At 40.0% G+C, this 17,208-nt stretch overlaps 1 protein-coding gene across 1 annotated transcript; it reads left to right on the top strand.

Annotated features, from left to right (window-relative positions):
• The first annotated feature begins 1,218 nt into the window (after window positions 1-1,218).
• Window positions 1,219-14,969, top strand: LOC108919469 (deubiquitinase DESI2). Its single transcript, XM_018727457.2, has 5 exons — window positions 1,219-2,593; window positions 9,646-9,718; window positions 11,745-11,838; window positions 12,527-12,668; window positions 12,957-14,969. Exons 1-5 carry the CDS (start codon window positions 2,555-2,557, stop codon window positions 13,197-13,199), a joined length of 591 nt encoding a protein of 196 aa, XP_018582973.1. The 5' UTR covers window positions 1,219-2,554; the 3' UTR covers window positions 13,200-14,969.
• Window positions 14,970-17,208: the final 2,239 nt, after the last annotated feature.

Here is a 17,208-nt window from a genome sequence, read left to right on the forward strand (position 1 = left end):
AATAACATTTTTTTTCCAAGGCTATTGTTTTATTCTCAAAACATCTAGTAGTGGATTACAAAAGGATCATTCAAGTGGTGCTATGCGTTCCAGGAACCTGAAATTATTAAAGCGAAAGCAAAAGATAAATTTAGGACAAAAGAAAATATTCATTTTGTGACTTTTAGGCAGACTGTGGTTCCTGAAGCATTAAAAGTGGTTGTATCATGCATCATAATATCATATCAAGCAGTGGGTAGTGAAAGAAGGAATAAGAATAATTTTGAGCTCTGTCAGAATCTTATTATTAACTCGCTTGGTGGTTCCATGCATGAAAGGTAAAGCTCGGAGGTTCTCGATTCTGGCTCGGTTGTGGTGGAACGACCTTCCCCTCTCACTCAGAACTGCTGAAACTCGTGTCTACATTCTAGAAGGGTCTGAAAACTCACCTTTTCCGGACCCACTTCGTCCAAGATCTCTCCAGCTCGTGTGAGGTGTAAATGTTCATGCGCCATAACTTCATGAGCATCCCCAGATAAGCCTTTATTCAGCCACTACTCCAGCATTGGCCTTGCTTATTTGTGTATCTTGTAATATAAAAAAAAAATGGGTGGGAGGGTATCAGGATTTGTCTATCCTGTGTTTTATGCACCTACTTGAACAACGAACCTCGGTGCAGCAAGTGGTAGGTAACAAACTAGGTTTACCTGAGTCACATGTCTGCAGCTGTCTTTCTCTTATAACTGTAATGCATAAATTGTACTTTTGCCGAGATGTACGTCACTTTGGACAAAAGCGTCTGCTGAATGAAATGTAAATGTAATGTAACAGTGTATCAAGTCAAGAAATAAATTATGAAATAAAACAGTAAATAGGATGAAAATGAGATCAGCTTGAAAGGAGGCCTTTCTAACGTACGGTAATGCGTTAATTATGCACGTGCGACAGGTGGACTGATTCCTGATAAGTACCGAGGACATAATTATTTATAATACATGTAGGCTGTGGTGCAGTGAGTCGTGTGGAAACGAACAACACGTCCACGAATATTTGGTATATCAGTCATCTCCAAACATCCACATGTCCGTGATTCGGCCAGATGCTCACAGAAGTGCGAGTGGGCTGCATGATGATGTAATCAAACCGCTGTGGAGCTCGTGGACTTCGGGGGAGGGGGCGTGTCAACCGGCCGGCGCCACTGGCTTCGCAATGACGTCACCCGTCTTTCCCTGAGAGGAACCCGAGACAGTCGGTGCGACTCGAGGAGGCTCTGCGGTGCGCTCATGCCGGGGGGGCTGCTGGGAGGGCGAGGACAGGTCACAGGACTTTGAAAAAACAGGAGTAGCACCGCGGCCGCTCTGGTTCTGTTCAGTCTGTTCTCGCTGAGGTGACGTGCGTGACGTGACTCTGAAGCCTGCTACAGATGCCAGCCGATTCAGCCGCAGCGGCAGCACCAGCTACAGCTGCTGTGGTTTACTTTACCTCAGAAATACGCTACAGTGGGCGCTGAGCGGGCTGCGGTGATGAACCGCTGACCTGGGGACGATGCTAGGCTAGGCTAGGCTAACGGCGCCCGCTTCGCTCAGCCAGTGCCAGTGGCAGTGCAGCCAGCTAGCTCGACTACTGCTGTCGAGCTCGTTTCTCCCTGATGAAATATTTCCGCCTGTGAGATATATTTCACTGGCTAGAAAAATCCAGTAAATGTAATTGTTTCTGCGAGCTGAATAGCAAGTTACATGTCATTTTTTTTGCCTACGGATCATGATGATAATTTGCGCGCATCTTTCAAGCTGGCAGCATCCCGAAGATAACGTTTCGCTCTGTATTTTTTAATATTATGATGGGATTTTATTTATGTATATGAAATAATGACTTTTCATGGGAAGAACTATTATAATAGTACATATTATATAAAACTATTACAGTAGCAGGTGAATTCGGGAAAGAAAGCTGACATTGCGAAAACTACTCGGGTTACGGTAGAACTGCCTGGATGGAACCGAGGCAAGATAACTTGAACATTTTTGGTCTTTTATTGTTTGTACTGGTAATTTAATGTATCCTACGACAAAGAAGGCCGGCGTGTGCCTGCGGTCTGCTGGAGAAGCAACTGTTTTTGGGAACATGTATGTGTATGAGAGGTGCATGTAAGCCCTGCTGCCTTTCTCTCGATCGCTCTACCTCTGGAATCAAGCATTGGAGGATTTTTATAACACTCGGAAAGACTGGAGAGCCAAAAAAGAAAGATGGATACGTTATGATGTGATGTGATGTGACACCCTGGGCTGCGCTGGATGAATGACGGATGTCGATGATGCTTTTCGACCAACTGAACTAGTATCGGCTCTCTGCTGTCACCATAAATACATACACGCTCGCCTCGCTGCGCCTCCTTCTATGTGCTGCATGAGTGTCGCGAGGCGGCTGCGGAGAGCTCGGGGCGGGTTACTCGCGTGCTGTCGTGCGGGAAAAAGCGGGATCCCAGGCCGCGTGCGCCGCGCGAGCGCGCGGCCGCGAACTGCTGCGCTGCCCTGAGCAACACAGTCCCTGGAAGGTCCATCTCAGGGCTAAAACCATGGCCAATGAACCTGTCATCCTCAACGTTTATGACATGGTAGGAGACGTTTTTGCCCGGTGGATTTATTTATTTATTTATTTATTTTTGCAATTTTAATTTACTAATTCAAACTTTTTTGTTGTTCTTACGCTCGACGTTTAAAATAATGATTTCTGTAAGACAAGGAAGGATTTTTGCTGTCTAAAAGGAAGCTGAGCTTAACTGAGACAAACCAAAGTATTAACATGGAGATGTGTTGATGAATGACCACGACAATCAATAGTGAAGGCACATCATCATAAATGTAAGGGGGGAAAACTTAAAATCCTCCAGGTGCTCATATTGGGTACACCTTGTAAAATGTCCTGCCCTCAAGTGAAAGGTGTGAGGAAATGCATTAGATGTTGAGGTATTACATTCTTTTCCATTTGTACTTATCATAAGTATTTTTTAATGTCTGTCCACTTATATTAATATTACTGAAATACTCTAGCAAAGACAGACAATTAAATAACTAATTCATTTTGAAACGGTAGTAATTTCTCTAGAGTTGAGAATAATTAAAGGCTTCTGTTTACAGTTCGGGGGGGCGTGGTGGCGCAGTGGGTTGGACCACAGTCCTGCTCTCTGGTGGGTCTAGGGTTCGAGTCCCGCTTGGGGTGCCTTGCGATGGACTGGCGTCCCATCCTGGGTGTGTTCCCTCCCCCTCCGGCCTTACGCCCTGTGTTGCCGGGTAGGCTCCGGTTCCCCGTGACCCCGTATGGGACAAGCGGTTCTGAAAATGTGTGTGTGTGTGTGTGTTTACAGTTCCGTAGCCTTAGATGGCTCTGCGCACATGCTTTTCTATTTAGTCCAATGTTTTATTGTGCATTTTATTGGTGAGTTTATTGTCTCCAGATACTGAAAGCTAGGTATGAAGTTCATGAAGTCTAGTTTGAAATAGGGTAAAGTGTGAAATCAGATGCGATATTAATGATTGTTATGCCAAGACATAGATGAGAAGGAAGTAAAAAGGAATAAAAGGAAGCCTGGAAGTAAAAATGAAGTAACTACGAGAGTGGCTGTGGCCCAGTCCAATGTTCACTTAACCGGTACTGTTTGTCTGTCGAACGCGACACAACATGATAAGGTTTACAGCGATAATGTAAGCTAACGTACAAGCTAGCAATCTCTCTAACAGGTCAAACACATGAAAAACAAAATGCAGGCAAGTGGTTTTTGCTGTTGGGAAACTAGGACAACATTTACTTTTTGGAGCATGCATAATGTAGTTTGCCTTCAGCTAGTGACAAGATTTAAAGCCCTTTGAATTGCCCTTGGAAATGTTGATCAGCGCTGCTTAGTATCCTCAAAATTCTTCCATAAATAAAAAGCAATTAATGCTTTAGTAGGAGTGGAGTGAATACAGAAAAAGGATCAGTTTTATTCAGATTTGGAATATATCTGACAAAGGAAATATTAAATTTTATCTTATAAACCCAGCATCAGAACATTCACAATTGCATTGTTAAATCCCTTTGACAGGCTATATAGAGGAAGGTCTGTCCAGAAATGTGTTGTGTTTAACACTTTTCAAGTAAAATACTATAGTTGTTTACTGATTTTCACTTTAAAGATGATTAAGTAGTTCATTGTATATTTATAGTCAGTTACTTGAATACACATCCTCATGTAATTTAAGCCCTAAAATTAATGTTATATAAAAAGCCGTATAACAAGTAAAGACAACATCTGACCCAGAAGTGCAGAACAATGCAGAATTCGCATCCATCCATAATTTTTTTGACACTTAGTGCAAAGTGGCATAACTTCATCGATAAGATTTACTGGAAAAGAGTGTAGGCAACAGTGCTTGGCAATCATGTCTCAGTAGCAATGCACTCCTGACATTATTTCCAAATCGTATTGATTCCTGTACAGGTTATGCAAATGGAAAAATATTTTAGTGGCAAATTTTTTGAACTTTTACTGCATCTTGATAAAATGTCAGCACTACCTAATTTTAGTTTTTGCAAAATTACTAGTGCAAGAGATAGTACATTCTCTTGGAATTTGCTAGGTGTTCTGTCATTTCATATCAGCAATGCACACATATCTGTGAATTATGTTATCGCCTTAAACATATTAGTTTGTCCTTGGAATTTTTATTGACTCCAGCAAGGGACTTCACAGATCAAACCCCACCCCCTGCTAGGCCCATTTATAAACAGACTTAAAAAGTAAACAGCTTTTTGTGTAGCTCATGACTCACTGATATTTAGAAAAACAACAATTTTTTAAAAACAGACACTATTTCAGTCAATACCATTTGTTGAACACATTCAAAAGTAAAAATTCAACTTATTTGGTTAATCACTGCATTCCACAGGAATTTGGTGGTTAATTAAATGAGGGTGAATGTGAATGTTTGTCTTGATCTTTTGATTCCTTGTTTCCAGTTTTTTATAGTCAGTGCTACAGTGAAGCATGGGTATTACAAATTCAGGAAGATATTTATGCTGAAATGGCTAGGACATATAACCCCTATACTCCAAGCTGCAAAATTCATAGCAGTTCTGACTCAGTCCCAAATGAGTTAGGATTGCTTTGCTGCTTCCTGTGTAGTGTATCAAAATTGTGGGGTACGATAATCCTATCATCGAGAACTCAACCAGGAGGCACATTTACCTTCCCGGTATGGCCCCTAGCATATAACTTCCCTTTTTCCTCTGCTGCTTTATGCCCCTAGCCTGTCCTAATGGTAGAAGTTAAGAAGGCCACAGTATTGGGAGTTTTTTGAGAGTGAGGAGTTGAGTTTCAAAGTTTCATCTAGTGGCATATTCTTTGTTAAGTCTGGTAAATGTACCTTGATGCAGCTATCTCCTATCCACAGTCCTGTATCTGAGCTACTGCTAGACTGAAAATAAGCCTATCATGGATTTTTCCAAGTTTCTTCTTCTAAGATACCAAAATATCTGTTACATGAAAGAATAAGATGCTTTTTGCTATTAACTATAAAGTGGAGAATGCTGGATAAGTTGGAAGAATATAAAGTGGAATTTTATGCCTATTGTGTTAAATAGCTTTTGCTTTACTCATGAATGTCACGGGGTTTCTCCCCGGGTTGGAGCGACGGACTCAGTTGCAGAGCACAGGAAGGACTTTCGGAGGGCAATCCAGAGGACATTGTCAAAAACAGGCAGAGGGTCACCAATGTGTAGACGAAATCCAAGGGAGAATCCAAGAGACGTAATCCAGAAGACAAGCAAATAGTCGTAGAGTCAGAAAGTCGAACAGATTCAGGTGAGGGTTCAGGGAAACGAGGATGAGGAGGAGAAGGACGAGGAGAAGGTCGAGGACAGGGATCAGGACGAGGATTCAGGGAAGTCAGGAAAGCAATTGTAAGGTGCGCAAGCGAGAGATAGAGTTGAACAAGGTTCCGCTCCTGCGTGTGCTCTGAAGCATCCTTTTAAGCAGCTGCTCCCTGAGCCGCCGCTGGTGCTCCTCGTTGCGCTGAGGGGGGCGTGACAGTGAACTTTACTCCTTGTGATTTAAACAGGATGGCACACTCTACCAGGTAGATGTATGGTAAAAATAAATCATTGTTTTACTTGGGCACTTTTTGGACTCTGTTTACAGTTAAAATGAAATACTTCTGTACAATTACAGCTCAAGTTCAGTTGCTTTGGATATTAGGTTTATGCCATATCCAGTTCACTTGGTAAAATACTCAGTTGGGTGGAAGTCTAGAATTTGACTGGGCTATACTGGCACATACATTTTTTCAGAATTACATTTACTGTTGTAGACTGTCCCAGTTACAGCATTGATTAAGGAGGTACATGTGTAGCAAGTGCTTAGAATAAAAAAATAAATCAAGTTATAGACTCAGATATGATAATTACATTTGGCTAAGGGTTTTTATTGCTTCATATACCACATGATTGGTAACTAAATGTTTATTGTCCATTTGCTTATTTGGATGGCACCTTTCTCCAAAGCAACTTACAGTTAGGTTTATATACTAATGTTTATACAGCTGGGTAGTTTTTTACTGGAGCAATTCAGACTTTGTACCTGGCACAACAGTACTATAACAGAAAGATTGGTTTGAACCCATGTCCTTTGAGTAAAAGGTCTAAACTATCAATGAAAGTGACCAAAGTACTAATAATGACACCCTGCTGGATCATGTAAACAAACTTTGAAATACAGTAAGTTAATATATGAATGCTCAGGTTGCCATACAACATAGAATACAAAATACTATAAATTATATGAACCCGTGTAACATTAGCTTAGTATTTCAAGGGTGAAGTGCTAACTGAAGAGGTTGAGTTTTAGAATTTTTTAAGAAAGCATGACTGAAGAGGGGTGTAGTTCCATCACTGTGAGGCCAGGGTTAAAAAGAGATGTGATTGTGACTTCTGGCCTTTTCAAAATAGAATAGGCAGGCAGCCAGAAGATGCAAATCACAGTGACCTTGAGGAAAAGTCTGTAGGAAGGATGGCACTGTGTCCCTGGCAGTCTGCAAAGCTGGTACAATAATTGTGAACTTAATCTGGGTTTTGACTGGTACCCAATGGAGAGAGGCCAGGAGGAGTGAGACACAAGACCACCTTGACAGGTCAAAGAAGATACACGGAATAGGCTTTGCTGGTGGTGTGTTTCATTGGCCAAGACCACCATTTTTATTATTATGACCTTCACTATTATTTGGTTAGACTGTATAGTAGGGGTAGATCCTGTGGATTTTTTAGATGAGGAATCCTCTTGATCACTGTAGTTACGTGTTGGATGAGACTAAAGTTCTCATCAAAGTTGTTGGTGAGTTGCTTAGTGTTTTAAGATTATTTCATGGGTACTTTGTGGGATTTGAAGCATCTCTGTCTTGGGCAAGTTCTTGTGAAGATGGTTGTAAATCATTCAAGCATAGAGGCCATGCATTCAAGCACAGAGATAAAGTGTATCATGAAGGAAATGTGTAGCTGTACAGGTAGTCACTGTAACAGTGGTGTTACTGTAAGAAGAGCAATAGGAGTAGGTGAGCCAATTGAGAGATGTGGAAAGAGGGAACAATAGTGATTCCTGAGAAAGCCCTGTGGCTAGGCTTTATGGTGAACTGTGGGAGCTTGCATCCATTTTGTCCCGTATCCTGACAATCCGCACTGCTGATGGAAAGCATTACCAGTAAAACAGATGTGTCCATCACCATGCGCCACCTTAGAGGTACCTTTACATAGGCAATATGTCACGATATGTTACACACAACGTAATATCAGATAATTCATTGCTTTGTTACGTTTACGTTTATTCATTTAGGACACTCTGTTTTCCAAAGCGACGCACATCTCATAGAAAAAACAAGTTGTCCATTACATTATCAGAAAGATAATTGTTAAAAAAAATTGTTATAAATTGTTGAACCACAGAACCTTTCACATTGAAAGCGTAGTTTGTACCATGTGTTGTACTGCAAATTTCTAGTAGGATTTAAGTGGCGTTTCATAGGTTGGAGCATGAGAGGTACTGAGAAAAGGAGGGCTTGAAATAATGCATGATTTTATTCTCCAAACAGTATATGAAACCTTTGATTTCTCTTTGCAGTGTGAATGATGCCTGTCTCAAACCGGCATATGTGGTCATGGCTTCTTTGTGTCCACTCTTCACCTGATGTATGTATGTTTGTATTTAATACATGCACATCTATGGAACTCTGTAAATCTAACACAGCTGCCACTCATTTCATCAGTGTTTGTTATATAAAGGACTTGTTTTCTCTTTTCTTTGCACAACAGTTCCTACAGTTTGCTAGAATAACCTTTTTCTGACCCTCTAAGAATGGCATTCTGAGGGGACTTAGAAAGTAAACCTGTAGATGTTCATGTGTACAAGGATGGTTTATCTGCACCACATACTGACATCACTGAGTTCTCATAAAACCAGCAATTGTTGCTGAAGATGCTATTGAAATACCTATTCCTTTGATCACAAAAAACACAGATGCAGTTATTTATTTGCCACTTTCTCTCTTTCCAGTTGACCTAATTTTGTTTTTTTTTTTGGTATTTGTTTTCATTGTTGCTGTCGTTTTCTCTTTTATTCTTCCTTTAGATTATACATACTTTATCATAACAAGCGCTCTAGAACTGAGCTAAATGCTTTTTACTCTAAGTTCAAATATTTTTTTTATCTATTTATGAGATTTAAAAACTGAAAAATAAACAACATTCACATTGCATGAACCAGCGCAAGACCAGTGTGGGACACAGACATACGAATGGAACTTTCCAGAAATCACTTGTTTGTCATTTGTCATCACATATATGGTCAGTTACTCCCACACAAGTGCTTTCTAGAAGACACGTGTCCTACTTAGTGCACTTCTTTCAGCCGGAGACCGGAAACCTGACTCCCCATTATCCTCTCCATCAGTGGCAGAGAAAGTCTACATTTTTCAGATGGATTTGTACTGAAGGGGGAAAATAGCAACACATTACCAGTTCAAGCTGAATTCTAAGGGATGCCAGTGTTGTGAGATTTTGCTTGTAGTTGACAGCGTTTAATTTCTAGAAAAATAGCTGCTTCCTCAAACCCAGGGAATAATGACTTTTAAATTTAATTTCTTTTTGTAGCCCGAACATATTTTTATCAGATTCACAACTGTTTTGATTATTGCCTTATTACACGATTTACCATAACATTTTGCGTTGTAATTTGGCTTTATCTAACCTTTCCCTCATGCTTTCAGTGACGTACAGTACCATGGAATGGCACTGTCAGGGTGCTACCTTCTTGTGAATGATTTTAGGTGGTTATTAAACAGTTGATGATGTTTATACTAAATTCTGGTTTGCCATAATGAAGTATAATGACATTATGGGACCTAGGAGACTTTGTTACATACATAAAGCAACTGAACAGAAGATCTTTCATGTCTGCAAGAATGATGGTGGAAATTATTCCACCCACACAAGGTCAACACTGTGTTATATGGAGTCCGAGTGATCAATCTGTAGCTTTGACAGGCTGGTCTGTGCAGCTGTTGCTTCACTGTGGACAGTGGCCTTGCTCAGGTGTTGTGTGTATAGCAAATGATACAGTATGTGTAAATCTTCTTTCCTCTGCAGTACTGGATCAATGAGTATACTTCCACCCTTGGTATTGGAGTCTTCCACTCAGGCATCGAGATCTATGGTAGAGGTATGATCAAGGGGTTTTCTCTCTTTTCTCTCTATCTTATTACTGGGTGTTTTCTGCATTCCTCTTGCAGGGCTTTAATTTTTATGGAAGTGGACTTTTTTTTTAATCATCAACACTGACTGCACTGTCCTTACTGTTGGATGTAACAGATCCATGTTGTGAAAAAGATTAAATTAACACTACATGCTTCTACAAAGGGGGTGCGGTGGCGCAGTGGGTTGGACTGCAGTCTTGCTCTCTGGTGGGTCTGGGGTTCGAGTCCCGCTTGGGGTGCCTTGCGACGGACTGGCGTCCCGTCCTGGGTGTGTCCCCTCCCCCTCCGGCCTTACGCCCTGTGTTGCCGGGTAGGCTCCGGTTCCCCGTGACCCTGTAAGGGACAAGCGGTTCTGAAAATGTGTGTGTGTGTGCTTCTACAAACTGTTGCACTTGAAGACACTCACTGGAAGGTGTGCACTGGAATACAGTCGTAAGAGTTTTTACTTTGTATTACAAAACAAAAAAACAGATGTAGTGACAATGTGACACAATAAGATAAAATTGATATCGCAGTAACCGCTGTTCAAATTTCACCATAAAAACCATAAGAATAACATTATTACAAGGTATTGTTAATTTTTATTCAATGTATAAGTCCAAGTCATAGTGACCTCTCACATGGTTTTCTAGGTGAAAGAGGAATAGCAGAGATTTGCTAGTGCCTTCTCCCACGTATGTTGGTGAGATACAAACACTGGGAGACACATGCAAACAATACACGCCCTGAGCTGGGCTCAAACTTACGCCCACTGATGAGCTCAGTACCTGTGAGGCACTGGCTTTATCCGCTGTATCCCTGGAAACTGCAGTGCTTCAGTGAAATTCTTTTGCTTACTACATCAGATTGATGTTTGCACCTCTGTAGTTGAGGTGCAGACCCAGCAGTCAGCTATTGATGGAGCACAACCTTCTTCCAGTGTGTCACATGCTTCTCCCTTAGACTGCATCATCTTTCAGTTCTGAATCATCACTGAGTCATCGGAACATTACCAAAATATCAGTGATTATTGGTACAAAAACTGCTCTCTTTCTTTAGTGCATGAAAACATTTTGGAATGTCCTTCAGCAGTATCCAGCAATCAGCAAAACTGGCTATTGGTAAAATATATATTTTTCAGTATTTTCAACTCTGTGTATTTTGATTAAATGTCTAGCTACTGTAGCATATATATTATTAACCATGCCAGTAAAGCCTAATTCCCATATATTGAGCAAAATCTTCTGACATTTTTAAACACAAAAACATTTACCTTTGTGTTTACTTTTTGTGGATGTTTATAGCCATGATTTTAGCCAGGCAGTACATTAGATAAGAATTTAAAAATGAAAATCCTAACTGAACAATGTTCTTTTGACACTTTCTGTATTACATATGACATGATGCTGCCCTCTCGCTAGAGGACAGTATGTACCATGTTTTCAGGTTTCTGTCCATATCATCTTTTGTTGAATGTCTGGAATGATGAGGACATTTCAGTTTTTGGCAGTAAACTAATTCATGAAAATTTCGATATAGAAGCAGTCAGTGCATATTTTCAAAGAGCTTCCACACCCTGCACAGACTTTTCCTCAGCATCCTGTGATCTCACTATTAAGCCTGGTTTTGTGATTCTGACCTTGTCTCTTGCCTACAGTGTGTTTATGACTTGGAAGTTTTTGTATGTCACATGTTTTTTAAAATACTTGGGTGTTTTGCTGTATTTTTACATGATACTAAATGGAATATGTGCTCATGAATAGCTTGCGCAGAGATTATTCATGATGCCTGTCAGTGTAAACATTTAACATAACAAAACCACTGGGTATAGCACTTCTAAAATACCTAATGTCTTATATCTGATACTTTCTAATGTATGATGAGTTTTATTTTTTAAATAAAATTAACTCACTGAATGGTCCCATCCAACTCCCAACTTATATCCATCCTTTAATACCAGCTGTTTTTAGAAGCTTAAGTCTTTTTTCCATTCTTTGAATTTTGCTTCTTCAGAATTTGCATATGGAGGCCATCCATACCCATTCAGCGGGATCTTCGAGATTACTCCTGGTAATGCTGCTGAACTCGGTGAAACCTTCAAATTCAAGTGAGTATGCAGATCTCCTAAAACCAAGATTGTAAACATCAATATAGCTAATACTTTAGTGCAACAAAATTTCACTTAAATGTTAAAACACCAGACAATCGCTTAATGTTCAGATAATAATGACAAAACAACGAAAGCCTTGTAAAGGTCAAATCAGTATATCTGACACTGCTCAAAGGCTGGACCAATTTTTAAATCAGCTATTACCCAAAAAGGAGGATAAAAAAGAAAATAGATGACATTTCCATTATTATCAAACATTTTGGCACATACATTGTGTAGTGAAGAACATGATGACCTAAATAAATAATAAAAATAACATCACAATATTCATGGAATAAAAATTGCCACTCAAACAGTTCAAACTGTGATATATGGAAATGCAGAAGTTACTATGAAAACAATAGAACATCAATATTCAGTTATCTCCTCTGATGTTTACTTGAATAAAATATATGTACAGTAAACTCAATTTTACATTATGTATTTATCACAAATGGTCATCAGCCAAGTATTTTGTAAGCTTTCTAAACAGAAATGAACTCATCACAAGACTGAAATGGATGTTGTTCATCAAGATCGAAAATTAACTGAAAAGGTAGATGTTGGACATGTGGGTGTCTGACACGTATTGCAGTAAGACCAAAATCAACGGTGTCTGAGATTTCAAATGTATCTCCACTTGCAGAGAGGCCATCGCTTTAGGCACCACAGATTTCACAGAGGATGATATAGACAAGATCATGGAGGAACTGGGCAAGGAGTTCAAGGGGAACGCCTACCATTTAATGCACAAGAATTGCAACCACTTTTCTTCTTCACTTGCTGAGGTCAGGAAGAACATACACTAATCCTGAATGTATCATTACAATGTCTTGTGGTACATGTCTTAAAGTGGGCTTTGGTGTGACCATTACCAAACCACGTATTTATGGAAGCTCTGAGCAGCTTGGAACGAGAGAATTCTGCAAATGTGATTTTTATGTGCATGAATAAAATAGTACATTTCAAAAAATGGCTCCCAATCTGCTTGCACCTAATTCAGACTAAGCATGTCATTCTGTATCATGATCTTATTTGTAAATCTGTTTCCAACAGCTTATTTCTAATTTCTCTAGCTGCTGTGTGGGCGAGAAATCCCTCGCTGGGTGAACCGACTGGCCTACTTCAGCTCATGTATCCCCTTCCTGCAAAGCTGCCTGCCCAAGGAGTGGCTGACACCAGCAGCCCTCCAAAGCCACATCAGCCTGGGCCTCCACAAAGAGGAGCAGGTGGAGTCCAGTGATGAGGAGCCTCCTTCTGCCTCAGGAGCCTCCGCAGCTTCGGGCTCCTCTCACAGCTGTCGTCACACTCGGGTCTGAGCACCCACTGACTAAGATTTTCCTCCCTGTGGATCCATGTCCTCTGTGGGGATGCAGTGCCGCCGTTAGGCCTGGATGACCACCTGACCTCATGCCTAAATAAAGAGGCAGGAAGACAGAAACCTCCCTGCTAACACAGAGACCCCAATGGAGTAACATTTGATTTAATTCTTCTACCCAAAGTGTTTGTCTACTAGTCCCATCTACATATACTGTAGTAAATATTTATAAGGATTTTCTTCTCTGTACAAGTTTTCCATCTAGCAGAGGTTTTCCAAATCACTGACAGTGCAGACTAACTGCTAGCCTGCATCTTTTCCAGCATTTTCCATATCAGAACTTTAGTCAGTCTTGCTTTCTCTTTAGGATTCTCAATGCAATTCAGCTGAATGTTTTAAACATGTGATTATGGTGATAGATGAAGTAACTTTTTCTTTTTATCCAAAATACCTTTTCAACAAATTTATAATCCTTCATACTAGCAGATTCTTTAAACCTGCCATAGTGTTCTTCATGAGGCGGGGTGCTACTATTTTTAAGAAAGATTTTGATACCATGGGTAAGAACAGCCTCTGGCAGCTTTTTCATTACTTGGCAAATGTGCAGTACTGAAAATAAATGTGCCAAACCCCAACTGCTATTCAATTCTGATAACATTGTCAAATTAAGGTCATACTTGTTTTGCATCATAATAACTTGGTAAAAGCATGGTTTTTTTTTTATTTCAACATATTGAATTAGGTCTTAAAACAGTTGCAGTTCCATGCCCTTTGAAATTAAGTTCAAGGAATGGTACCGATGTTTACCCAGATGGGCTGTTTTTTCGCTTTTCATGTACTGGCTTATGAAGGTAGGAATGACTTGTCTTTCTCTCCTTCGAAAGCAATGACTGATTTGACAAAGATAAGGACAAAGGGGGGCTAAGATTAAAAAAACAGGTTTGAGGAAAAGATTTTATTGACAAATATAAAGAGTTATTTTTGGTGTCAGTTGGATGTGTTGGACTTCTGCAATTTAGGGATCTGGTGTCGGCCAGAAATGAGCCACCTTTAAGCCATGGCTCTGCTCCGTTCATACTTATTTAAAGGTTAACAACTAAAGGTCTTGATCATCACGATCCATTTTGCGGTGTGCAGCGGTGAGAAGAGTTGTTTTTTAGTCTTGGCCATTGTCGCGCATCACGTAAGCTTATATCTATTTTCATCAATATTATTACAGAAATTTGCAAAAACATGCAACTTTCAAGGTTTTTAATGATATTGTTGCAAAGTACAGACAGGATATTCTGCAAAATGTTTCAGAAAAATCTTCACCATGCCCCTACATTTTTTGTCTCCTATTCATACAGGTTTTGTCTTCCTAAATGCAAAGCTGGAAACCATTCTCCTCTCAGGTCAAGTCACAAGGAAGTTACATGATCCCTGAGTTTAAACAGGCGATTTACATTCAATTTCAATAACACAATGAGGCAAGATGACTGGAAACAAGAGAAGAATTGTTTATATATTTAAGAATATTCTATATTTTTATTTGATTTTGATGTTCTCTAACAGGATTTTTAAAATATAATTATCATAATATTTTTATTGATTTATTTATTACCTTGAAATGTTTTGATGGACTGTGGAAATCTTCAGACAGGTGTTTCATGTTCACTGTTGACATACATGTTGGCACTTTCTACTGCTGATTTCAGTAATATCTTTTTCTATTGTACCGTGTCAGTTTTAACCTAGATTGGTAAATCCTTTTCTGATCTAAAAGACTGTGCCACCAATTTTAAGAAATTCAAAATAAAGAAAATGTTAACAATATGTTTAGTCCTGCATTACCTTTGTTACATACTGTATAGATTTTAAGGTACTGAATTTTTAACTTTGGTAATCTACTGTGGTATTTATTGTCTATATTGTTCAGTCTTTTTCAAAGATGCTGATAAATTTTAAAAAATCTTCCATAAAGAACTTATAAAAACCCCATGACAAAATACTACATTTGTTAGGGTTGTTCTGAATCATTTAGGAACTGAAAAGAATTCCATGTGTATTTAAAATTCTGAGCACAGGTTCATGGGTGAAAATAAGAAAACACAAACTGAAAATGTCTCAAAACCAGAGACAAAGCTGATGACAATGTTGTAGTTACAGTACGAACAGGCCTTAGCATGATTAAATTCATTTATCACTAATTATTATTTAAAAGAGAACTTTGTCTGTATGAAAAGCACCTTAACTATAAACCTATAATTGTCACTTTGTTGGGAATCAGAGTTGCACAGAAGGCATAAAGATACCAGACATTTCTGCAGAAAGAAAGGTCCCTGATCCTTATAATGAGCTGCCATGGCACAGGGATACTCTTCAAATGCTGTGTTAAAATTGAAAATGATCAAGGTTCTCTACAAAGTCAAGTGAAAGTGCTACAGTGGCATTGTGTGGAACTACTGGAACCCACACTGTCCATTAAAACGGAGTAAAACTGTGGAGAAGTTCAGATCGTAGCGCTGCACACGACACATCCAAAGGCTCCAGGCAAGACCCCGCGCCTTGCAGTGGCCCGTCGGAACATGTGGAGTGTAGTGACCATAGAGCCCGTGTTTTGGAGTATATTGTGTATAGTGACGAGGGGGTGCGGTGGCGCAGTGGGTTGGACCACAGTCCTGCTCTCCGGTAGGTCTGTGTTCGAGTCCCGCTTGGGGTGCCTTGCGACGGACTGGCGTCCCGTCCTGGGTGTGTCCCCTTCCCCCTCCAGCCTTGCGCCCTGAGTTGCCGGGTTAGGCTCCGGTTCCCCGTGACCCCGTATGGGACAAGCGGTTCTGAAAATGTGTGTGTGTGTGTGTGTGTGTGTGTGTATAGTGACCAACAACAGGCAGCAGCGCAAACAACACTCAGTCAGGTTCTTCCTAAATCACCAGTAGGGGCACAGTGGCGGAGCGGGGCATGAACATTAACTCTAGAGCTCCTTCGAGCATAGGCTCTATCGTGGTTGTGAGCAACTCACGCGTTGCTCGCAACCGATACACAGAAAAATCCAGTAATAAACCCATTTCCGTATCCGTCTCTCATGAAGCCCACGCGACTGCTCGCACTTCCAACATCCGCTCTTTCCACCCGGAAAGTGTCGAACTTCCGGCGCGCTTCTCACTGTTTGTTCCTGCGGCTCCCCGTGGCAGAGCGTACGAGTAACAGCGCTGCACTGTATTGAACTCGTGCAGTCTGAAAAACTATGACATCATTGTTCACTTGTCGATTTCCAAATCGCACTGGAAACTCGTACTCGTTTCTTTTCAATGTTTAATGTTATTTTCCTAGTGCACCGTCATGATTCCCTGGTTTCCAGTACACTTCCAGTAGGCTGAGGAGGTTACACTGATAAAAAACCCTTATATTTACAAACACATCTAAGTTTTAATTTTTGTATTGCCGCGCCCAATGAATAATTATAGTTTTTTGCTGTAATTACGAACGCAAATAATCACTCAATGATCACCACGTTTTCCTTGGACAGCTAAATGAGTCCGAACAGCCTTGATAAAATCAACAACAAATCATTTATATGGAAATTTTACAAGCTTCAAGTAGTCGTACAAAGTTTATTATTATTATTATTATTATTATTATTATTATTATTATTATTATTATTATTATATAATCAACATGGATGGTTTGGTGCTGCTGAGAAAAGTAACAAATCTGCAATGAAAGTAGGTAAGGAAAGATAATTGGCAGATGGTAATTTGTCCGTCTTTATGGTATAACTGTAAAATGTTTCCTCCTTCTATGCAGAATGCTCGTAGAGATCGCTAAACTTACTACTCTTAACTACCCTTAAATCATCCAACCGACTAAGCAACGGATGAAACATATTTTCATGAGTGATCCACTGTTACAAAATGTTACATTTCAAAGGGGTTCACATTAAAGAGCAAATCCAGTCAGTAATCGAACTCGTTATTTGAGTTGAGGAGATATGTGATTGGTGTAAACGTTGAGGAAACAGAATGACTGCG

This window comes from Scleropages formosus, chromosome 15 (assembly GCF_900964775.1).
Source record: "Scleropages formosus chromosome 15, fSclFor1.1, whole genome shotgun sequence".
Taxonomy (NCBI): Eukaryota; Metazoa; Chordata; class Actinopteri; order Osteoglossiformes; family Osteoglossidae; genus Scleropages; species Scleropages formosus.

Coding starts and splice junctions, on each gene's coding strand:
- LOC108919469 (XM_018727457.2), top strand. CDS start 2,555: ATGGCCAATGAACCTGTCATCCTCAACGTTTATGACATG. Junction 9,719..11,744: donor CATCGAGATCTATGGTAGAG/GTATGATCAAGG, acceptor TTGCTTCTTCAG/AATTTGCATATGGAGGCCAT. Junction 11,839..12,526: donor GGTGAAACCTTCAAATTCAA/GTGAGTATGCAG, acceptor CTCCACTTGCAG/AGAGGCCATCGCTTTAGGCA.